This window comes from Lingula anatina, chromosome 5 (genome assembly GCF_051362555.1).
Source record: "Lingula anatina isolate TDL-2025a chromosome 5, LinAna3.0, whole genome shotgun sequence".
NCBI lineage: Eukaryota > Metazoa > Brachiopoda > Lingulata > Lingulida > Lingulidae > Lingula > Lingula anatina.
Genome location: NC_141771.1, coordinates 8,491,977 through 8,517,131, shown reverse-complemented (window position 1 = coordinate 8,517,131; position 25,155 = coordinate 8,491,977). Strand labels below are relative to the sequence as shown.

Sequence of the window (25,155 nt, the reverse complement as noted above, 5' to 3'; positions counted from 1 at the left end):
CCTGGGCTTATTCAGATTTTGTTATCCTGTATATAGTAAACTCTACATCTCCCACACAAACACAGCCTTGCTAGCATCCACCATGTAGTGTTCCATTCCTTATGACTGATACAGGTAACACACAGGTAGAGATTAATGAAAACAGGGCAGGTAAATGTTAATCCAACACACATGTTCTACTGAAGGAATCAGGAAAGATGTAAACCTATTTATGAATCATTTCTATATACCAATATCCTGAGTTATATCACATAGCATAGGTTATGTGTCTATTCCAGTATGGATACCTGGTTACTGTGTTGGAGAATTTACTAGCAGAAGTTTTTTTTTTCCTTATGTAACCCTTCTTTATCCTATTTGGAAACTTTTGCCACGTTTCAAAACCAGTTTGGTCTAAGAGAGTTGATATGAAGTGCAAGACCCCCCGACCCCCCCCCCCCCCCCCCCCCCCCCCCCCGCTTATCTTTTTCATGAATGAAAATATTAGGAAGTTTTGCTGGGGTGGGGAGATTTTGGACAGTAGATGATTGTCATAATTTACATTGGCCTTACCCTTCTATTTAAATCTTCCTCATCATCTATCATGGCAAAACGTCCTTATAGATGCATGCACTAACACACACACACACACACACACACACACATACACACACACACACTTTTCATCAGGAATGGAACAATGTTGAATGGTGGATCTACTTGAGGTGACAACAATTTGCAGTCTGTGTTTTATGTTTACTAAATCTTTCACTTTCCAAAAATGCTGCTTGATGACCACCACAATGCTTCACCATGATCTAAGAGCACCTGCCCAATTCTTGCTGTGATTGCTGTGTCTCGTACTCTCTGTGTTGTGTCAGCTGTCCACCGCCACCGCCACCACTGCCACTTGAGGAGCATCCTGGCTGATATGTAGAAATCTCAAAATTCAAAGACAGATTTTACTAGTTTATGTGCCAATCTTTACCGCAGTGCTTGTTTGATTACTGGTCTATTTTTTTCACTTGTTGAAGAGAGAATTCACAGGAGCATGAGCTCAGTGCCATTTTAATTTACTAGAAACTTTGAAAAATAAATAAATAAAATAGACTAATTTTTCAGCAGGTCATTGATCAGATGGTGAAAAATTAGTTGAGATATTTCATTTTTGTGGAATACTTGGAGTTTGAGCTTAGAATATGAATTTGAAGATAATTTAAACCAGATTTGCCAAGAACGTGAGCTTAAGTAATATTAAAACTGTTTACCATTGTTTGCATGCTAGTTATTCATGAGTAATTTTAATCTGTGTATGTACATTTCTTTTATTGAACATTTTCCAAATCTAAGTTTTGTTTTAGCTTTATGTAATTATATTTCATTGATTCTATGAAGTTTTCAACTTGTACTTGTAAGATCCTATTATTTGTTGCCAGTACATCTTTCTCATGGCAATTATTGTTAATTTTGTTGTTATCTCTTATTAACTTTTCAGTGTCAAAGAAACATTTTATCATTTGTGTCTGAATATTGATATTGCACAATATCTTTACTTTAAATTATTTATTTCCAGGTTGTTTGAGAAAATATGGTCATTTTCAGGGATTGTGTAAATAATAATAATATTATTGAACCACTGATATTAACTACATATTTGTTCATGTTTTCACCAGTCACCAAAACCAACCTGTCAGTCCATGAAGACAAGAACCGTATTCCCTATGTGAAGGTAGATGCCAGGCCAGGCTCTCACTGAGCTCCCTGCAGCCTGCCCTGTGTATAGCTGTTGTGATTCCTGTGTGATGTTGTTATTTCAACCACTTCTATCTGTATAGCCCCTTACCATCATCACAATCAGCATCATAATGATTTTATCCTTTCCCTACCATCCTGACCCTGTTTACACTTTATGGATTGTGGCTCAATCCAGGTTTGATTGTGGTTCACAGCAGTTTGGTTTGTGTTTAAAGATGAAGTATCTTACAACAAAATTGAAGAAATTGATTTAATGGAAGAAAATGCGCTATGGGTCTGTACATATTGCTAAACAGTGTGAGCCTGGATTCAAACCACATGTACATTATATGTAAGGTGTAATCAGGACTCATTCTTTGATCATTCATCCCATAGTGATGGCATTGTCTTCAGAGGAGTGGTGTCATATTGTGTGCTACAAGAGATCGCTACTTTTGAGCTTTTAAACTCATATTTTTGAAATTATCATAATAATAAAATACTTTGGAATTTTACACTGAAAAAATAAAAGAATACACTTTTTCCAAATGGCCAGTTTTGAAGACATAAATTAACTTTCTGTTTCCAGTCTTGTACACTATCCAAATGAACTTTTTGTTTGCAGTCTTGTACACCACCCACACTCCTCTTATGAAAAGTCTCACTAACTGCACGAAGCCATACCCTTGGCTCATCCTAGCATAAAAAACTTTACCAAATTTTAAAGATGATTTATCGTGGCTTAAAAAAAATGAACCAATATTTCACTCCAGAATTTGATTTCACTAATTTTTCTCTGCTGAGTGATTAGTACAAATATTATGCTATGGTGAACCCAGAAAATGATAGTGTTTTGTAGTTAGGAGGAATGATTTAGTCTGTGTGTACTGCTAGTTAACCTTTGTCCTTTGTATGTAGTTACCAAAAGCAACTTGTCAGTGCATGAAGACAAAAACAGAGTGCCCTACGTGAAGGTGGGTTTTATAAGTAATACCAAGTGGGTGAGGGACAATTTTGGTTGTTGGACATTATGGGTTTGGATAATAGGTCAAAGTGGGTGAGTGGCCATTTTGTTTGTTTAACAATGTGGGTTTGGGTTATACATCAGAGTGGGTGAGTAACTATTTTGTTTGGGCATTTTGGGTTTGAATAACATTTTAAAGTGGGTGAGAACTATTTATATGTCTTGATATGCGTTTAGTAATATTTCTGTTGGTTTAAGACTATTATGACATCTTTAGTTTTGGTAATATATCCAAATAGCCACAGGACAGTTTAGGTTGAATGACAGTGTGGGTTGGGGTAGTAATTCAAAATAGATGTATATTTTTGTTTGCCTAAACTTTTAGGGGGTTATGGGTAGACATCCATCTTGGGTTAGATGTTGTGTGTAGATTTTCACTAACAATTTATGTTTAATATGGAGGGCAGGTGTGATAAGAAAATTTGAGATAAAGGGAGTGAGTTTGTACTGACTTAAAGCTTAAAGTGAAAGGAATGCAAATGAAAAGTAACCATAATCTTGATAACTAACCAAATATTTGTTCTAACTGCTTCAAAACGATTAACTTTGCCTCATAACTGTCCTGTGCACACCAAGAGTTTAGTCCTTCTGTAGCATACCTTTGGTCAGAAAAAAATAACCAACTTACCTTGTGTGTTCTAGTTTGGCATGGTAGTTAGACATGTTGTCCCCATGTTTTATGTAGATGATTGGCACTCTTTACTAATGAATACAAATAAAAAAAAAGAATACTAATAATGAATACAGAATGTTTCACAAAGTTCAATAAGTTTTGATCTTTGCTTATCTGTACCGATGTATGTCAACCTTTCTTATATATTAAAAAAAGATTAAAAATCCAGTTCAGATTGAAGGAGTTACTGTTAATTTTGGGAATGCAGTAATGCAAAAGATTTTATAAAATTAAAGCTCAATACACCATATGGTAATATGTAGCATTTATGATCATATGAGGTAAAAAGGAATATCACAAATCATTATTTTTCATTTTTAAATAAATATTTATTGAATTAAATGGTTTATTTTTTGTATGATATTTCAATGTTGTTACACAACAAATTAGTGAACCTTTGTTTATTTTTAACGTCATCTTTTAATTTAAGCCCCACGTCTTGAAGACCTTCATTTAAGCCGTGGCCTCTTTTTAAACTTGTATGTGTGCATGTTTTAATCCCCCTGTGCTCTGTGTGTGCTAGGGTTCCACAGAGAGGTTCGTGTCCAGCCCAGAGGAGGTGTTTGAAGTGATAGATGAAGGCAAGGCCAACAGACATGTGGCAGTCACAAGTAAGTACATCTTTGCTGTCTTTGTGAAGTTAAGCCTCGGTCACAACCGGCCGTACGGGCTCTTTTAGGCTGTTTGCGTACAAATTTTGCGCAGAATTTCATGTCCCACTCAAGTCTTTCTTACGAAATTTCAAGTTTGCAGACAGCCTGTAAGCACGTACGGCGGATGTTGGACATGTCCATAAGACTGGTTTTGTTTTACTTAGAGGTTATAACTTTTCAGTGGGTAGAATAGAATTATTTTAATATTTCTAAAAGGTTGGAAGAAGTAGTGAAGAGGCATAACAATAACATACTTAATTTTTAAGTAAGTTGCACGTTATCAGGAATTTACATTTTAAGACCATGCCAAGAAATGCCTAGCATCAGTTGAGCCTCTGTTAACCATACATTTTACCTGTTGAATAAATTTGTCTTAGTTGGTAAATGATACCTTGTTTTGTTTCCAGACATGAATGAGCACAGCTCTCGTAGTCACAGTGTGTTCCTGATTCAAGTGAGGCAAGAGAACTTGGAGACACAGAAAAAACTGAGCGGCAAACTGTACCTTGTGGATTTAGCTGGTAGTGAGAAGGTATGGCATACAGACCTTTTGTTATTTCCAGATGGGAGAATCTTGTTGCCAAATTTCAGATTTCTGACTTTACCCATGATAGATTTAACAAAAATAAATAAATAAATAAACCCTTTTACTTAGCCATAGTAGAGGATGTCTATTGATAGTTTTGATAAGATTCTGATAAGAGCAATGTGGTTGATTTGAAGAAGAAAGTGTTAAAAATAGCAGAATCTGTGTTTGTGACCATTGGATTCCTTTAACTTAAATGTCTTCTAGGTCAGTAAGACGGGCTGTGAGGGTACCACTCTGGATGAGGCGAAGAACATCAATAAATCTCTGTCAGCTTTAGGAAATGTCATATCAGCTCTGGCAGATGGAAATGTAAGTACCATTACAGCTTATTATTATAGTCTTTATTTTTGAGGAGCACTGCATCCTGCTCACAATATCTGAGCCTGATTGTCATCTTGAACAACTATTTAAAAATTGTGAAGTACAATTTAAGTGACCTTCAAAGCATGGGGTCAACTATAATCATGTTATCTTATTTTTCATATTTCATTTCAAAAGTATAATGTATATTGTACAAATTGACACTTTTTTTTGTACTGTCATTTTCCCATGTACTTTCCTGGCTAAAATGCTAGTTTGTGAATGCTCGATCCGGTGGTTCCATTCGTAGTAACCTTCTTACACAACACTACACACACTTTTTCCGCATTTCAGAAAACCCACGTTCCCTACAGAGACAGCAAGCTGACCAGGATTCTGCAGGAGAGTTTGGGAGGTAACGCCAGGACCACCATGATCATTTGCTGCTCTCCCGCCTCTTACAATGAGTCTGAGACCAAATCAACCCTCATGTTTGGACAGAGGTGTGTGTTTACTATCTATTACTTATTCTTCTTTTCTGTGGGGTGTGTGTTGTATTTTCAGAGAAAAATCTGCTGTTATGTTTAGATAATGCTGCATGTTTGATGTAGTTATTCCTTTCTGGAGGTTGATCTTGATATTTTTTTCTTCATAAATGACTTATTTGAAATCAAAACATTGGTCAAGTTTGGACAAAGGTAGTTATGTTATATGTTTCTGTAAAAGAGTAAACTGAAGAAAATTCACAATACTATAATTTGTTTTTACTAAAGAGTTCAATTTTCCTGTTGATTTTTAAATCTAAATCAAATCATACCTTTACTTTGGCAAGTGATGTATAAGTGTTGTTTTTTCTATGCCATCAGAGCCAAGACAATCAAGAATACAGTGATGGTGAATGAGGAGCTGACGGCTGAGGAGTGGAAGAGGAGGTATGAGAAGGAGAAAGAGAAGAGTGGCAGGCTGAGAGGACAGCTGCAGAAACTGGAGAGTGAACTCAACAGGTGGAGGAATGGTAAGAATGGGAAAGACTGAGGCATGTTCACAACTGGATCAAAATAAATTAGAAAGAATTAACCAAGCAGTTGTGTTAGCTACTTGATCAACTGAAACTGAATGAAATGTGTCACCAAACCACCAGGTTCAGTAATTCATAATTTATGAGTTAAGGGTTAAATCTTCATTTGAACATAATTCAGGTTTGCTGCCTTTGCTCTCTAGTAGCATTATGTACAAATCATTTAGAAAAATAATTACTTCATAACATTTGTAAAGTTAAGCTAGGAACTTGGAAAATTTAGATAGAAAAACCTGTCAAATTCTAGGCGAGGCTGTCCCCAAGGAGGACCAGTTGAACCCTAAGGACATCACAGACGTCATGATGGAGAGTATGACCAGCAGTACAGCCTCGCTGCCCTCATTGCTGCCCTCTAGTGGCAAGGGGACCCTCAGTGATGACGAGAGAAGAATGTTTGAGGAGGAGAAGGAGAAGCAGTACAAGGAACTCCAGGATAAGGTCTTTTTTTTTTTTTTTTTTGGCTGATGTCCCAGTATGATTCTTTTCAAAGTTCAAAAGTTCATAAATAACAAGAATAGAGATCCAATAGTTTGTCTAATTTTGCATGTACAATACGGTTTGTTGCCTTTCACAGAGATAAAATTTTAAGAATAAATTGAGACGAAGATCCCAGTAAGAGAAGTACAGTTTGCATGTAATGGATTTCCCAGACACCTCAAAAAGCACATTTTCATGGCATAGAATATTCGTGTCACAGAGATATTTGGTCCTGGACAGGCTTTTGTTCCACATGCTTTAGTTGTAAAGAAATTGATGTACCAGATATCATTTTAAGTTAGCTGAATTTTGTTTTGACCCCTGACCTTTCTTTGTATTTTGACCTCTGACCTTTTAACGTACTCTGACCTCTGACCTTCATAGGAAGATGAGATCGCAAACCAGGCCACCCTGGTGGAGCGCCTCAAGGAACAGATGATGGAGCAAGAAGAACTGATTGCTGCTACGCGCCGCGACTACGACGTGCTGCAGCAGGAGATGGCACGCATTCAAGGCGAGAACGACAGCGCTAAGGAGGAGGTGAAGGAGGTGCTGCAGGCCCTGGAGGAGCTGGCGATGAACTACGACCAGAAATCACAGGAGGTTGACAACAAGAACAAGGAGAATGAACAGCTGACAGATGAACTGAATTCAAAGAGTGTAAGTACAAAATGGGCACATGCACTATAATTAAATAAAAACAGGGATAAAATAAGGGAGTCATTTAATAGACAGAAGAGACAAATGGCCAGGTTTTACAACTGAGTGTAATAAAAAGTGTAGGTAGAGTTAAGTTACCTATTGTGTAGTGTTCCATCAAGGTTGAGTTTGAAAATTAATGCAAAGACGGAATTACTTTGTAAAAAAAAAAGTTTCTCGTGAAGATTATTGCTATATAATTTATTAATTTATTACTACTCCTGTTGTTTGACTCACATTAACTAGACATTGACAGAAGATGGATTGATTGATGGGTTTATTACAGATTTGTAATGAACATCTCATTCATGCAATTTCCTCCGAATATTTTCAGAACCTTCTGAACAACACCCAGGCTGAACTACACCAAATCAAGGATTCCAGCCTCCACCAAAAGAAGAGGACGTCAGAGATGATGATCAGCCTGCTGCGCGACCTCAGTGAGATAGGTGGCGTTATTGGGGGCAGCGCTGGGGACATTGCTGTAAGTATTTAGGAATATCGCATGTGTGAAAATATATCTTCTGTAACAAATATTGTTTGTTAGTGTGTTGAAGTCTAACAGATGAAGTCTTGATCTACATATTCGGTTTCAAGTTAATGCAGATATTGAATTGTTAAATAATTGTATTACATAAGTCAACATATAGAAAAGAAAATATTCAAGTTATGTGTTTTTGATTACTTTTAAACTGTGTAATGAAATAGGCATGATATCAAGTATCTTGATGGAAAACTTTGCCTTCTATTTAAATAGGCTATTTTTGAAGAAAAGGCAATAAAACCTCTTGCAAGGTTTTTCTAGATGTTATTGTTTTGCTGCAAAGTCTGATTTTCTCTTAGAAGCCTAGCATAGGTCAGAGTGAGAAAATCGAGGAAGAGTTTACGGTGGCACGGCTGTACATCAACAAGATGAAGTCAGAGGTGAAGACCCTCTGCACACGCACCCAGACACTGGAGCAGTCCCAGACCAGCAGTAACGACAAGATTAACGCCTACGAGAAGGAGTTGTCTGAGATGAAGATTCTGACACAGAGTGTAAGTATTTTCCCATTAAGAATTGCATGGTCCAGCTCAGTACAGATAGTGTAGGGTCCTGTGGTAGCATATCACAGATGTCTTTGTTTAAACTTTCCCAAGCTTTAAACATAGTTTAACAAATAGTTTGTTGGTCATTCAATCCATAACTCTCTAAATACAAATGATTTCCTGAAAGTGTTTTTCTCTGCCAAGGGCATGAGTGAGAAATATCATGAGTTTAACAAAAAATTTTCATTGTTGCACTTTATCCTCCAGAATGAAGCTAAGATCAAGTCCCTGACAGAGAACCTTAAAGAGACAGAAAAGAAGAAGAGACAGTTGGAGGAGTCTGTGGATGGGTTAGAGGAGGAGTGTGCTAAGCTTAAGGCCCAAGGTGGGATATTAAAACACCCTGAGCCATGTGTTAAAGAGGAACTTATACTACTAAAGATTACAATAAGCAGGACTTTAAAAGACATGAATTCTTTCCCAGTTTTGTAACCTCTCAAATGGGGTATGGGGTGGGGGGTGCACTCACACCCTACTTGATTCTGTTCCCACCCCCACCCCCAACCCCAGCTTTTACAACCTGCTGCTCAAACCCCCTAATAATTTCAGCACCAGTAACATTGATGTTATCATCATTTCAGAGCAAGTGTACAATGTGAAGGCAGAGGAAGCCAAGTCTGCCAATGACATGAAGACAGCCCTGGAGAAGCAGATGGAAAGCCACAGGGAGGCCCACCAGAAACAGCTGAACGCACTCAGAGATGAGATTGCAGAGAAACAGAACCAGATAGAGCAACTGAAAGAGTACGTGGTTTGCATTTCGTATAATTGAGTTCTATTTATTTGTCAAATTTACTTCTGTTTTTTTTTTCATACCCTTCTCGCAGATACCACGGTTGTCCACAGTCATTATATCATGACATTATTCAGTCACTGTCTAATATCTAGTGAACCAGAGAATGTACTTTTACAAATCCAGCTCCAAATAAGCTATGCCAAAACTTAAACATTCACATTATTCTTGTGACCTAACATTTTGATATAATTATAAAAGATAAACATAAAAGATCATGCTGTTACTCTGTGTGGATAACTAAAACCACCATTCACTTCCAGGGTGAACCAAAAGTTGAGCCTGGCCCACGACCAGCTCCAAGCCGACCATGACAAGCTGAAGGCAGAGGAGGCTGAGAAGGCCACCAAGCTCAGCGAGGTCTCCCTACAGCTGGAGAAGAGGGAGCAAGCCAAGCAGGACCTCAAGGGTCTGGAGGAGACTGTAGCCAAAGAGCTCCAGACCCTCCACAACCTGAGGAAACTGTTTGTCCAGGACCTGCAGGCCAGAGTCAAGAAAGTCAAAGATGCTGTAAGTTGTGTTCTGGGATGTCTGGGGATGTGTTTGTATGTTGTGATATTGTGGAAATGAGATTACCTTTGAGTTGTCAGTCTCTATTCTGTTTCCTCTCTCAGTGTGAACTAAGATGTTTAACTAAAAGATTTTTCTCCAAGAGCGGGCATGGCTGCATTTTTCATTATGGAGTTCAGAAATTCAAATTTACCTCTCTTTTTTCTTCTTACAAGAGCTAACCTTAAATATTTCAGTGCCTCACATGTGTCTATTACAGAAACTTTAGGTGCATAACATAGCTGACAAAATTATTTTATTTAATGACTACGGGGCAAATGCTGTATTTTATCTATGTTTGTGAGTTATCATGATGTAATCTTTGTTATCTTCAGGGTTTGGATGAGGAAGAAGATGCCACCAGCAGTGCTGCTCAGAGACAGAAGATTTCATTCCTAGAAAACAATCTAGATCAGCTCACCAAAGTACACAAACAGGTAGGTATCAGAGACAGATTTCATTCCCTGAAAACAATCTAGATCAAGTAGACGTGTTTATATTAGCATAGATGAAGACATTATGCTGGCGCTCAAGTCACCACACAACTTACAAACTAAGTAGTGGTCACTGTTTTGATGTCCATTGTGTGAATGGAACAATAGTTACATGTGCATCTTAGAAATTCTCTTGAGGGTATAAGTAAGAGCATTAGACATCTTCAGTTCATTCCAATAATCAAGTTTTATGCAAAGTTTGTCTGGAAAAAGACATTCGAGATTATTTCATAATTTAACATAATACTGTCCTCCTTTATAGCTTGTGCGTGACAATGCTGATTTGAGGTGCGAGCTGCCCAAGCTGGAAAAGAGGCTGCGTGCCACCATGGACCGCGTCAAGGCGCTGGAGAGTGCGCTAAAAGATGCGAAGGAGGGTGCTATGAGAGATAGGAAGAGGTGGGTATATGGCAGGGAGTGGGGAGTTGTTCTGTTGTTCTGCCCTGTGTTTGTGTTCGGTTGTCTTTGTATTGAGTAATCGTCTTTTTATGTATGTGATCCCTCTGTAAATTAGCAGAAATTCGTGGGAGTTTAACTCTTGAATTTGAGTAAGTAAATTGATGGGAAGTTTGATTTTTTTCACACAATCTGTTTATCAATATTTTAGTGACTCTTTGAAAACTTAAGATATCTATTTACCCCCGCGAGAAGATGTTACTTTACAGTTTGTTGATAGTTTTTTGTCTGTTTTCAAACAACTGCATCTGTCTTACACTTTTTTGGTTCTTTGGCTCAGGCTTGTTAGATTTTGTCTTCTTTCCTTTTAGTCCGTTTTGGCAAAGTAGTCTAAATACAGTTGTTCTTAGGTAATCAAGAATGTTTTCTTTCTGTAGATTATTCTTTCTTTATGATTTTGTGAAAAAGGATTCGGTTTTGGTACCCTGCTCAGTTTTTTCTGTATAATCAGGCCTACCAAACACAAAGTTTTTAAGAGTGACGCCTTATGAAAATTTCTGGTATACTTTATCTTTGCAAAATTTCAATCTAAATTTGGCTATCTGGATGTTTTGAGTTGTTGGCAGTTTGTTTTAACCAGTTTTTGAAAAGAATCATTTGGAATTCCAAAATAGATATGAATTAGCAGGGTCTCTATTAGTGAGAAATTTGGGACTCATTGATATCTTGATAGAAAAAACAGCACGTCAATTTTGCTTGCCAGATTTTTCACACAGTTACCTTGAAAGAGCCTTTTTTCCCCATCTTCTGTTCAAAGCAATCCTCAAGTTCTTTATCTAGTAGAAATCCTGCTAGAGTTTTCTTTTAAACATTTTATACTGTGTAAACAGACAATTCTCTGCTCTGGCTTGCTAGGCCTGAGGCATATGTTTTGTGTTTGTCTCATTGTCGTCAAAGGGGAACTTTCTTCCAAAATTTCATGTCTGCAATAGACTTGAGCCTTCATCTGGACGATTCAGAACTTGTGGCAGCTATTGCATCTTCTCCACAACTGTATGTAAAAATGGGTTTGGGGAAACTGTGCTGTATGGTTTGTGTCTTTTTGGGTTCCCCTGTATTAATTGGTGCCCTTTGTCTTGCATTTGTGGGACATGTTTGAGTTGATGTATAATCTGTACAGTTTTTTGCTGGGGGGAGAGAAAGTATTTGATATGAGAACACAAAAAGGTGAGGCTAAGCCTTTGTTCCTTTTTCATTGGGAACCGATATTATGAAAGTAGTATGCCAGTTTTATAATTTATTTTATGTTTTAGAAAACTGTAACTTCATCTTACACAAAATCTCAACCTTCTGTGTTTAAGGTGATAAACCATTTGCAGTTGTGCAAACCTTTTTATGTATTAGATTTACTGTTTAAAAGTTAAATTGATAAATATCACTTTTGATAGATTATGTAGATCAATAGTCTTTAAGTATTATATTTCTGTAAACATGGCAGATTGTGGTGGCTTTGCCTCAATGTAGGCAGCTTCCAAGTGGTGGCTTTGTCTTTATGAAGGCAGCTTCCAATACTGTTCATGTCTGCAATATTTTAGAACCTAGCCTTGCCTTGTTGAATTGTGCCTTCTCTATCAGGCCATGCAAACCCTGTGGATTTGGAATCACAACAACACCTTGGAGCACCTTGAGCACTATTTGAGACATGCCCTCATCCCAGTGTAACCTCTTATTAAATGTTATTGACAAAAGCACAGTTTTAAGCAAAAGCACTGTTTTGGCAGTTTTAAAATCTAAAATTGATAGAAAAAGAAAATTTTATTTGATGTCAAAAAATGACATCAGGCATGGGATATGAACTTTGGCCTCACACATGTTATTTCTCTTAGTGATACTTATTTTTCACCCATGTAACCTTTTGTACTAAAAACATGAATTAATGCACTCTAGAATACAGGATAAAAAGATGTCAAAAGTATAATTGAGTTTTGCTTCATGATAACAGGCCTGTACACACTTAAATTACTAGCCATAAAGTCTCTCCCCCCCCCCCCCCCCCCCCCCCCCCGATTTGTACTTTTCATGAACTTAACATGAAATGAAGAGGCATTCGAAAATGCATCTTACACTAAATGTAGGGATGATTTGAAAAAAAAAGGAAAAAAAATAATAAAGTGGTTCCAAATCTCACTGGTTTATTGGTCTTGTCTTGCATGGACAACTACTGACTGAGGCTTTTATTTTACTTTGACTACAACAGGCAATGTGAAAGTGTTGATAAAAGATTTACAAGGTATACCAATTTGAAAGCAGAAATGGACCATTGGTTCGTGTATTGCCATGCTTTTGAAGCACGCTGCTGTTTCTTCTCATATATAGTGTTCTCTTTGGTCACTTTACTCCTAGACTCAATGTGATTTAAAATATAATATAATAAGTTTGCTGACAATATTGAAAAATTTTTGGGGGGGTGACTTAACAATATTGAGTGCTGATTTTTAAGCGGTACAAAGACAATGTTAGTGATATGATTTGTTAATGATTATATGCTTCAGAATGTACAGGTTTGTCATATCTGTTACATGTGTAGCTTTTGATTCAGGCTCTGGGTTTAAATTTCGTTAAAGAGATGGCCACCTTCGGCTTGGTTTTGTCTGACATTTTGAAATTTTATTTTGGGCTCTGTGTAAGTGTTGACCACTGTGTTTTTTGCTTACAGGACACAAACTGTTTTTTGTTATAATTTGGAAATTTCTTATTTTATTATGAAACCTGTACAAGGATGTATTTTTAGTCACCCTTTCACTTGATAAGTTATGGTTATATCTCTTGTGACAGAAATCCACATTTATCCATAGAAAACTGGATTATACTTTGCTTAAACTAACAACTCGGTTTCACCGTGGCAAACATTTTTCATTTTCCAATAGAGTAAGATAAGCTTGGCAAAGCTTCTTACTTGTATTGAGATGGAATTTTTTAAATCTTGTATCAAGGACATTCTTATTGTACAATCAATTTTTCTGCAGAATGAGCGTGCTCATTAGGTAAATCCAGAGTCAGTTTCAATAAATGGGAACGCATCTATCAAATATAACTACTATCTATAAACCTTACAATTTGGTGGCTATTAAGGGTAAGGGGCTTATATACTCTTGAAATGTCATTTTACTGAGAGCTTTTGCTCCATGCTGCATGGGTGGTATAGGGCTAGTCTGATAGCTAGGTTTGAGGCGCATTCACATAAGGAATAACTTAAAACTTGTGTTCCTAAACTGCATCATTTAACAGCATAGGGTGGTCAGGTAAAAATGGTAGTAGATCCCATCTTGATTGGCTGACAGATGATGCAGTTAAGTGCAGAGCAGGTTTTAGGTTGATCCTGTTGTGAACAAGCCTTTAAAGGTATATCTGACCACATTAACTCCTGGCACAAATTACATGTATTTGCACCAAACTATTAACAATGGGTTTGGTATATATTATGAGTTAATTCTGCTCATGACCAGTATTACTAAATATTGTGAGTGGGTTTGGTATATATTATGAGTTAATTCTGCTCATGACCAGTATTACTAAATATTGTGAGCAGTTTTTTTTTTTTTTTTTTATACTTTGATTACTTTTTTGTAAATCAGAATAAGTATGTCTTTTTTTTTTAAGAAAAAGGTAAGAGTATTATCAATATGATAGACTTTTTATTGTATATTCCATAATATTATAGGACACCTTTAATTTTAAATTTTCCATTGTCAGCAACACATTTAGCATCAGCTTTGATTGAGATAGGCATGTAAAGTGACCAAAAGGAATGTGTACTAATACAAAAGAAAATCACTTATTTTTTCAAGATGACTGAATCTAACCACAGTTTGAGATCTCTGACTCTGTGTTCAACTTGTCAGTCAGTTCTTATGGACATTGGATGAGAGTTTGATGAATGACTGCCTGGGTTCACTGACACCTGTAACTATTGAAGTTTGTAGTTGTGTTTTACATACACCCAGTGGGTGGTATGTAGATACCTGCAGGGGCGGATCCAGAGATATTTTCTGACAGTCTTCCAAATTATCTTTGTTGATCCAACCTCCATTTTTGACCGTCTTCCGACAGAAAAAAATAGATACCCGTCAATGTAAACTTGAAAATCTGACCGTCTTCCGGAAGACCATAAGACGGCCTAAATCCGCCCCTGACCTGGGCCATTGTCTGTCTGTCTGTCTGTCTCTTAGTGAGGAAAAAAAATTGACTGGTTTAGCGATGATTAGTGATTGTGGATCCTATTGCTCCTCTTAATGTAAGACCACATCATTAACACAATGTTTTTTTTTTTTTTTAGTAAAAATAATCATATTTATTTAACTTTGATTTGTTTCAATTAGAATTGGCAATTTAAAAAATGATAAGATTTGGAATGAAATATGATAGCCATGCACAGCTTCTTTTATGCCACATAGTAAGCTATCACTTAAACATTAAAAAATACATTTAAAAGTATTATAAAAAAATAAGAAGAATACTTAAATAACTGTATATTGACAGTGCTATTAATAAGTAATCACAATGGCCAAATGATGGACTCATTGACTTATTTTAAAGCATGTGGGTGTGGGGCATAACTGTAGTAGCCAGCTTTATCCCACTTACTAGGCAGCATGTGCTGGTGTGGGTGTGGTATTCTAGAAAGTTTATAATCTACAAATATTTGCACTCACCCTCAAGTCGGATTGATTCAATGTAAATTGTTAATGACTGTCTGACTTTTGGTTGAGTAATGGAGGGTTTTTAAGTTGCCTCCTTTTTTTAGGATATCACCCCTGTTGTGCTTTTCTCTTACTGTTTAAACAATATAACAGTTTTAAGATGATAAACATTTGTACTCCTTCCTCCCCAGCTTGATTAAAGCACCCAATAGCTGCTATGCAGTTGGCACTTAGACAATGCAAAAGATGTGGCTCTCAAAATTCAGGCAATTTTTTACACAATAAAGATGCCTTTTATATCACTGTGAAAAGAAAACAAAAATAAATTTAAAAAATTATGATACACAGCAGAAAAATAAAACAACATTGTTATCTTTGGAACAAGGCATTTGAAACAATGAAATTATACTACAAATTAGGAAATCATTTACACCAAATATTCAGATACTGTACCAGGTCAGTGTTTACACATAGCATGCTTTTTCTGTCCTTTTTATTCTGTGCACATTTCATTATATAATCATTGAGTGGTTACAAAAGCATGGCTTTTGCTAGATTGCTTTTAGGTTAGGTAAACTGCTTCAAACTAATAACTTACTGATAATCAACAGAGGGCTGTTTCAATTTTAAACTGGTTTTGTGGGGAAAAGGATTCTTTTGTTATGAAAGTGGCTGCCAACTAATTGTTAATATGCAACCTGCTTGATTTAATCTTGGGAATGTTGTGTTCCTTTAGAGGCTTTGCGTAGTTGCATTGTATAAAAAAATGATAAAGTGACTGTTTAGGTTAGTCTAATGACTTGCCATTACCAAAGTAGTACAATCTATGCAAGGTGCTCTTCAGTTTTGACTCCCCTGTCCCTCATAGGGTGTGGAAGAAACACAAAAATCATACAAATGTTCTTTTAAATAGTTTGACTAAAGACTTAAAAGTTGTTGGTATTACCCACTAGCTGAAAGATCTGAAAGGTCCCTCTTGTGATTCTTGCAGAGTCAGTGCAGATAATAGAAGAGGATCTAGATTTTTTTTTTTTTTTTACTGTTTAAACTGCTGTCTAAGGTTAATCATGGGTTAATAATGGATTTATTTAATATTAAAGTTAACACAGTAAATAAGGTAAACAATTATGTTCTCCATGGCCCTCTAGTACCTTTGCTGAAGTTTACCTTGCATAGTTGCACATTAACTGAGTACCACACCTAGTAGTCTAAATGTGTTCAGCTTTAGCAGTGTGCACATTAGTCATGATACCTCAATAATCAGTTAACACCTCTGTAGTAATATGATTGTCCATATAAAGTCATCTAAGGAATGTTTTAACCGAATCATTTTATGTAAATCAGATATCCAATAAAAGTAGCACCCATAATAGCTCGGTTGTATGGATATTCCTCTGAATAAATAGTTATCCAACTAAAATTAACAGATTGGGTATAATATTATATAATATTCAGTATGAAAAAGTAATATGTTAACTGGTAAAATAATAGACACCGACCCACTAAACTTTATAATAACTGCATTGGAATCGTGTGTATGTGAAGCAGAATTGGGTGTTAGCCAAGAGGGTTCTCTAAAGCATATTGTTGTTTCTTTCCAGTTGCAGAGAATTTTTATTCAATTAAAAGTTGAACCAATCTGTTTTTCTTTGGCTAAATTGAATAAGCTTTGGCAATTGGCTGAGAAAATAATTGCCCTAGAGAGCCCTAGCTAAATAATAAATGTATTTTGTTGCCTCTTACTGTGCCTTGAAATAAATTTATTTTGTGTCCTGTTTGCAGATATCAGCATGAGGTGGACAGAATCAAAGAAGCTGTTAGACAGAAGAATCTGCAGAGGAGAATGCAGCATGCTCAGATTGGTGAGATGTTCACCCATAAATATTCTGTCTGTTTCCTTCTCTTTCTCTCTCTCTCTCTCTCTCTCTCACACACACACACACACACACACACACACACACACTGATTATTGCACAGTTTGAACACAACATAATCAAAGTGCTTGACATTGACCCAAAGTAATTGTTTGTACCACTGTGCCATACAAAATTTGTAACAGGTTCATTTTACTGAGGATACCTGCTGACATCAGAAATCAACTCAGTTAACACATTTCAGTTATACTTCTGAAAAGTGCTAACATTAATGGTGCAATAAAAGCAGTCCACATATCAACTCTACATTATGTACATTGGAAGTATGATATCATCCCTGTCAAGCAAGCCTTTATGTGTAAGCATTTATTCATATTGTGATTTTCAGCCAAACCAATCCGTGCAGGACAGGGCCATCATGGCGGTGCTCCAGTTGGGATCCGTGGTGGCGCACCACCAGTGGTGAAACCAGTGGCACAGCAGCCTGCAGCGTAAGTTGCTACACTTATTATTTATTTACTTAACTGGCAAGAACTAGGGCCTTGTTAGATTAATTAGACTGGAAACTGCACCATTGAAGTCAAGGAACATAATAAAGAACGGATACCATCTTTAAATTGGTGGCCATTTTGGAATTTTACACTCGGAATAAAAATCTCTATCGTGTTACTTGTATATCTTGAATTGATGGTATTTGTTTTTGATAGTTCTTTGGCTTTCCAATGGGTTTTCATGTTAGATTTTGTTAGTGGTGTATGCTTCAAAGAAGGAGATGGATTGCTGTATTTATTTTAACATGAAAAACATACTAACACTGAAAGGTGAGTGACAATATGGAACACCTAACCCCACCTGGATATATTATTATCCCACTACTCTCTATGAGATGTAGATATTTGTCTTGAGGGGTTATTTTCATTAAGTATTGCTAAGGGTAGGTACATGGGCCAAATTCACAAATTAATCTCAGACTGCAGAGTGATCCTAATTTTAAGAGCCAATGTTTTGGTTGTTTTCGACTCAAATGAAAAATAACTACTGATTGATTTATTTATTGGCCCAAACCACTGCAGGGATATCTTAGTGGCAAAGTAGTGTAGAAGTTTTCATCTTAAGAGTTCAGAACATATTTCAGTCTAAGGTTACTATGTGATACTTGCCCAGTGACAGAAACCTGATACTATAGTCTAGAGAGGTCTGTATGGAGAAAAACTGCTTTGACTAGAAAAATGAGCACATCTCTCTCATCAGACAGCAAGAATACATACAGGCACCAATTGGGTTTCAGACTTGTCAGTAACTGATTTATATGCACAGAGAGATTTGTGCATTTTTCAGTCCAAAGGAGTTCCCATGTTTGAGCATTACCCTAAATGAAGCATTGTTCATTGTATTTAGTTTCGATCTTTGGTAGCTTTAAATTCATTGCATTTATGTAACTGTCTTATTTAATTTGATGTTTGTGATATCTGTATTATAATATTGTGAAACAGAAGTAACCATCTCATCTTATTCAGTAGAAGCAAATGTTTCATTTGCACTATTTTTATTTTTTATTTTTTTTTTTTTTTATTTGCCTGTAATGGCCTCAAATGTCTAACCTGATTACAACTTGGAGTGAGCACGGCACAGATTAACCATGTCACAATTGAAATAAATAGTAACATAATACTAACATTTCACCAGTCAGGTTATGTGCAGCTGTGTGATATTTGGGTTCATATTCTAAAAGACATGGCTCTAAATACAGCAAAGTCACTAAAATATTGTAGTAATATGATGGCATATAGACCTTAATCTGTCTAAATCTACTCCTTAAGACAACTGTAGGCTCTTGGTGGCAATGTTAGTCCATTGTAGTTTGTAGTGCATGGGGAAACTCCCTCCATGTTGTTACACCTCGATTTATCTGTTTTAATTTTTGTTCATAGTTTTGGTTTCCAGCTACTTGCAGTGTTTTCCTGTGTGCTTAATACAACTGCACTCCTGGGATGGAACTAAAATCTTTTTGACATTCTACTTTTGTGATTAAAAGATGTGTGTTTTGTAAAACCCCAATGTTTGTTGGACAGAAAGAAACCAATTATATCTCTAGTCACAAATTGCACCCTTTTATCTTGATGCAAAACCTTACTTTATTAATTATATGTGGGAACAACGCTCTTTGGCAGTGTATAATATTTTGAAACCTGTACAATTGTCACTTTTTGCATGATGTAAAATAAAAAAGGAACAAAAATCAAATATCAAATCTAAAAAGATCAAAACTTTAGTTGACTGCAAACACTGCATTATGTGTCTGGGTTAACACTGTGCAGACACCTCCATGATTACAATCAACACTTCTGTGATATGATAACCACCCGATGAAAATACTACCCATAAATACTTCTTCCTGGATGCCATCCATCCCAGAGTGCAGTTCTTAGTTTGAGTTTGGGTGTGGCTTTTATTTTGGGTTGTTGCTTCCTTCTCTTCACAGTAAAATCAGCCAGGTGATCATATACCCACCTGCTCCCTCCGTCTCTCGGGAGGACAATAACCCGCGAGGCAGCAAAAGAGGTCTTCCTCAACAACCAGGTTGGTAGTTTTCGTGGTACAGAGGAAATATGATTGGGAAATTTGGGTTTTGACATTATGAAGTTTAAATCTTGGGGGATCTCGGGGTTTTGCATTTGGGCATAGTTAGATTTTAGAAGTACATCTTTGGAATTGATTTTTATTTTCCAATCTGATCTGGTGCTTCATAAAAAGAAAATTGCTCAGATGAAATGTTTCCAAGTGATAATAACAAGATCTTTTGTTATTTCGTATATTTTTATTTTTAATCTGCAGCTAAAATACTCACATGATTTTCACACAGCTATCTTGTCCTGGCACATTTGACATTTGTTTCATGAAATTCATGCATTTTGTACCAGCTTTTCTTACATTTGAATCACCGTTTCACCATGCTTGAATTGTAACCTACTGAACAAGCATCTTTTCTAATGATTGATATCCTCTTGTCAGTATTATTATATGTCATTATTTAGATACAATTTTGTTTGAGTATGTAACATTGTGTTCTTCATTCCCTTGTTGAGAATTGAATTTTTATTTTTTGTTTAGTATTTTTAACACCTTTGAATCCATGTAAGGTAACTTTTTTTAACCTCAGTTGAGTTTGAACCAAGTTACATTCGGAAAAATAGGTGTCCTGCAATTTCACAAAATTTCAGTTTATTGTACAAGATTTTTCACAAATCACATCCAGTCTGGGCGACAATAAATAATAAAAATTAGATATTACATTTTTAAAAAATTCATCATTATGGAAGAAACAATGAAAAGCCCAATCAATTCTGTATTTCATTATATCAAGTCTGTATTTCGTTATCCTGATAAGACTGATCTGGTTCAAACTCAATGTGCACCAACTGGTTTTGTGTAAATGCTTCGTCCTAGCCATGCATGCTTGATGTTTAACCTCAGTGTGTTCCCCTTCCCTTCCCAGGCCTGCAGCCGCTATCAGAGGCAGACAAGCAGTTAAAAGTTAAACAATTAATGGCTAAGAACAAGTTAGCTGCAGCTACGGCCAGTAGTAAGTATGGACTGATTGCAGTTGGTTTACTGCTGATGTCTTGGCAGGGTGTCATGTTAAATTATTGGAGAATGCTTGAGCCATTGTGCAAAGAGAAGATGTGTTCACAACCTGACCAAATAATTAATAGGAATGGTCCAATTTACATCACCATATGACTAGATCATAAATGGACCCGAATTGTGACCCTTATCGTGCCTGTTATAAATCCCGTGAAAAGCAATTTGCACCTTTGAAGTCTTTAAGCTGATGCCATTGAAGAATTTCAGCAGATATGTCAAAGGGACCTTCATATTTTACACCCAATGTTTAGGAATCTGTTGAGGTGATTGAGATTTCTGGTTCAATTTGGTCGGCTTCTAAACATGGCCTCAGTTTGAGTTTTGTGGAACACTGCCAGCAAGTGCCATTATGTCCTCGAAATTGCATCATTCATTTGTCTATTTACCTTTTTTGATTAATGTCTCCTCATTTTGGCACCTCGCACAATATTGAGTTTGACATCTGTATTGAATGTGATTTGCCCTTACTTTTTGGTTTCCCTTAATACAAATGGGAATTGGGTGAAAGCATGTTGTTACATTTTTATTTCTTGTTGTAGGTGAATCCTGAAGAAGTCCCATGCTGCTTCCACAATTTTGTGGGAAATACAGATTTGATGCCACCTGAGATCATATATTTCACATCACCATACCATACCATACCAGTGCCAGCCTAGGTCAAGTTGTCATACAGATTGACTGTGAGAGCATCTTTGCATAAGGCCGCACAGAAAGCATGCCTTTCTGAAGATTTATTCTTAATACCAATGTGGGATGTTTGATACCATGTCGGAGGTGTGTCTGGAGATCTAAAGAACCATTACTATCATTCAGATGTCTGTGTAAGGAGGTGGCTCTGAAGTGCAACAAAGTGGCATTGTACCTGTATTTCCAGGAGTGCGGAATGGGAAACAAATTGCATCTGTATTCTCAGAATTGTGGAATGGGAAACAAGTTGCATCTGTATATACACCTTGAACTTATGGTTATGTAACTTAGAATTGATGCTTGTTGACAAGTTTCCTTAATGACATGTCATTAAATGTAGTGTTTTACTTTGTAATCTGCAGTTTTTATTGCAGCATAAGATGAAACTGATGTTGGATTCATTGAAGAAGGCGTGGAAATGTTACTGCATATACTTACCTCCCTGTATTTTGTAAGGATCAAAATGTCAGTTCTTTAAAACATCAAAAAAATCTGAATTTTGCAAGTCGTATTGAGTTGTCAAATAATCTATTGGTTGCATTTAAGGCCTCTGTTTACCTGCCAGTGTCTTATTCTAAACTGCTCTCAGCATAATTTACAAGACCATATTCTCAGCACCCACAAGCCTGGGGCAAGGGATGATTCCCCTGAGATTATAACCCCAACACAGCCTGCTTCTTCTCATGCTGCCATATCAACTGTATTAGATATATGATAATGATAATAGTAATAATGATAAACAAATCTGTGGCTTCAAAAATATTGTGTATCATATGCCATTGTAGCTTTTTATCTGGGATAAAGCAGAATATGCCCACTATGTTGATTTATGTACATTTTGAATAATTGAATTGGAATGTTTAAAGACAATTATGTATGTATCATTGTAGATATTTGCATGTGGTTTTTTGATAGAAGATTGTTGCCAGGTGTATTATAACCTGCTGGCTAGAGTAGGAATTAAGAACTTGCTTATTGTTAGATCATTTGTGGTTATGAAATGGAAATGTGACTTGGGATAATGATTGTGCAATGTTTTTTTTTTTTTTTTTTTTTTTTTTTTTTTAAGTATTAGGGTTATAGTTAGCAAGGCATTCAGTATTGAATAGTTTTAGCATATATCTTAGTGTAAGGCAAAATTCCTTTTTTCCTGTGAAAAGTGACATTTCCTGTATTAAGAGAAAGTGAGTTGAAAGTTCTTGGGAGGGAGGGGGTGCATGGTTAGCTGTCAAGTGTCAAGGCTGTCTCTGAGGGAAGATTTCTTAAGGTGGATCACCTGTTGATTAAAAAATAAACTTGGCCTAAAATCTTGTTTGGTCACACTGGAAGACCATAAAATTCAATGTCCAGTGAATTTTAAATGTATCATCTCAGTCAGAAAATTCCTTCAACTTAGTCCAGTTTCGAGGTTTTGATGCTGAGAAAAGTGAATAATAATAATGGATTGTCTGCTTTGTTGGATAGAGAAAAAGAAGGCTGACATGCCAAGCACGATGACATAAGGGAAGTTGGAATATGAAGTTAGGGAAACCCAGAGTTTGAGAGCTGTAGGCCGCCATTGCGGTATTTCGGATAATTGGGTCAATTTACTGAAAATAACATAGTGACCCATTTATGTTATAAAAGAGGTGGTTTGATATTTATGCACTCTCGGCCCTGGGAGAGACCTAGCAGTGGTACAGCATCAAAGCAAAAAGATGAAGATCTGAAATCCGAGTTTTGAATGTCAGAAGGTCTTTCAGACGATTTGAGTGAAATTTTCCAACTGATCTCAATTAAAAGTAATATAAAGAAGGGGTAGCTGAGATGGGGAGGGTTGGCACTGACTTTGGGCTCTTTTGTTGTTTAGATATTTCTTTGTTTCTTAAAACTCTGAAAATGTGACATGTCCATCCCACCGCTGCCACCGTTGATGTTCTAAAGATGGCTTTCAGTTTGTATTTTCTGCTTTATAACTACGCATAGGGTTTACTTTTTTTGTGGGAGGGGGTAGAGGGTATGGGATCTAAGCATCTAAATCATATCTGATCCAAATTGGCTAGTTTTGATTTTTGCCATTGTGCTAAAATATGATATCAATAAGTGATGAGGTTTGTAAAGTGCATAGAGAAGTGTGTCAGTGCTAGTGCAGTTGATTAAATTATTATGCCTTAACAATGTATGTACATATGTGTAAGTTATTTATTAATTTTTTCACCAAGTTTTATTTTTCTGTGAATGGTTAATCATAACATTTATGTTGCTCATGCCATGACATTGCATTTGCTGTGGCGAGGTAGCTAGCTTGCTGTGCCTGTAGAATGATGTATTTTTTAGGTGATATTGTTTAGACAATAGGCGCATTCACACATGGGCTAGTTAAACCTGGAATTGGTCTCCACTATGTCATCTAGTTGCCTGATGACACCAGTAAGACCAAATGTCGGTTTAAAGTAGTTCTTGTGTGAACTGTTCTGATTACGTCATAGATCCGTAGGAACTGTATATTTTGTTTTAGGCAGACGCTTGTTTACCAAAAGTTCAGCTTACGATATAGTCCTCCAAAAAATATCAATACTCCTATTAGTCATTTTCTGTAGTTTACACAAAAAAAAATTACCAAGTACCAATGTTACACTTTTAGGGCAGAACATTTTTAGTATCAGGTAGTCCATTTCATTCAATTGTTAGTTCATTGTTGAATCAGTCGTTACACGGCCATATATATGAGGTAGTCTGCTTTTACTGGCGTCATGTGATAACTTGTGTATGTTCAATACTATAACACCTTTTACCTCGTTTGTGGATTATACCTGCAAAACATTCTGTCTGGAAATGGAAAGTGTTTCAAATAAGCCATGATGCGGCAGAACTGCTCTGATTGAAGATCCTAGAACGTGGTGTCTTTGAAGATGTGGATTGGGTTGAGCTCCTCAATTCTATCACTTCACGACACGAAAGAGTGGCACAGAAAAACAACACGACTATTTCGACTAAAAATGTAAATTGTTTAAGGCAGTTTGGGACTGAGGAAGTTGGGACGAAAATAGCACAATGAAACTGTAACATGGTACATCTTTGCTTAGTAAACTTAAGGTTAATGTGTCTGTATCTGAATGTAAGTGGTATCATGTGTACTGCTCAATAAACAAAAGTCATTGTAAACCTGGGAAGTTGTGTTTCATTATGATGAGCTGTGTGGGCCTGTCCGAGTGTCAGGTGTGGTTGGGAACTCCCACTTTGTGCTTTCAATGTATCAAGAGCTGTTTCCACGGAATTTCGCGTTTTCTAATTCATTTCTGAGATTCGCCAAGATCGGCAAAAAATGGGGGGGGGGGGGGTGTTCAGAGAGTTTTTTGAAACCTAGGCTCATGTCTGATGTATACCGTGCTCTGAAACACAAGAGTGTGTATGGCCTGTCTCTCCGTGAATGCCATGGCTTTAACTTCTGCTATTAGAAACTATTTGTCAACATTTGGTCGGGTTTAGTGTCGCCAAATTAACCTTATTTTGCGCCTTGATTCAGTTACGTATTCCGCGCAGGATAATTCGTGAAGACTGGTTTTTCGTGAGAAAATATTACACAGTGCATCTTTTACTTTCTTCATGATAAAAACTAGGGTACATAAATCATTTTCTTACAAATGAATATTGGATAAAACGTTTGCAGTCCAGTATCGCGTTTTGAGTGGAAGAATAGCACATTTGAACATGTAAAGCTATAAAAAAAATACTCCCAGAGG

General features: G+C 36.5%; 1 protein-coding gene across 6 annotated transcripts in view; it reads left to right on the top strand.

Annotated features, from left to right (window-relative positions):
* Nucleotides 1–24,581, top strand: part of LOC106167552 (kinesin heavy chain) — a 37,427-nt gene extending 12,846 nt beyond the window's left edge. Inside the window, exons 6-26 of one of the 6 annotated variants that reach the window (XM_087014010.1) lie at nt 2,632–2,687; nt 3,934–4,021; nt 4,471–4,595; nt 4,857–4,961; nt 5,307–5,455; nt 5,819–5,967; nt 6,278–6,468; nt 6,892–7,167; nt 7,541–7,690; nt 8,050–8,244; nt 8,503–8,620; nt 8,877–9,039; nt 9,352–9,598; nt 9,973–10,074; nt 10,394–10,530; nt 12,785–12,817; nt 17,010–17,089; nt 17,490–17,592; nt 19,584–19,681; nt 20,598–20,684; nt 21,286–24,581. In XM_087014010.1, the coding sequence (XP_086870136.1) occupies nt 2,632–2,687; nt 3,934–4,021; nt 4,471–4,595; nt 4,857–4,961; nt 5,307–5,455; nt 5,819–5,967; nt 6,278–6,468; nt 6,892–7,167; nt 7,541–7,690; nt 8,050–8,244; nt 8,503–8,620; nt 8,877–9,039; nt 9,352–9,598; nt 9,973–10,074; nt 10,394–10,530; nt 12,785–12,817; nt 17,010–17,089; nt 17,490–17,592; nt 19,584–19,681; nt 20,598–20,684; nt 21,286–21,296 (2,663 nt within the window). In that variant the 3' untranslated portion in view covers nt 21,297–24,581. Of the gene's footprint in view, nt 1–1,652; nt 1,709–2,631; nt 2,688–3,933; nt 4,022–4,470; nt 4,596–4,856; nt 4,962–5,306; nt 5,456–5,818; nt 5,968–6,277; nt 6,469–6,891; nt 7,168–7,540; nt 7,691–8,049; nt 8,245–8,502; nt 8,621–8,876; nt 9,040–9,351; nt 9,599–9,972; nt 10,075–10,393; nt 10,531–12,784; nt 12,818–17,009; nt 17,090–17,489; nt 17,593–19,583; nt 19,682–20,597; nt 20,685–21,285 lie in introns of all 6 variants that reach the window. The other 5 variants (XM_087014011.1, XM_087014009.1, XM_087014012.1 and 2 more) reach the window with 5 other exon arrangements.
* The last annotated feature ends 574 nt before the right edge of the window (nt 24,582–25,155 follow it).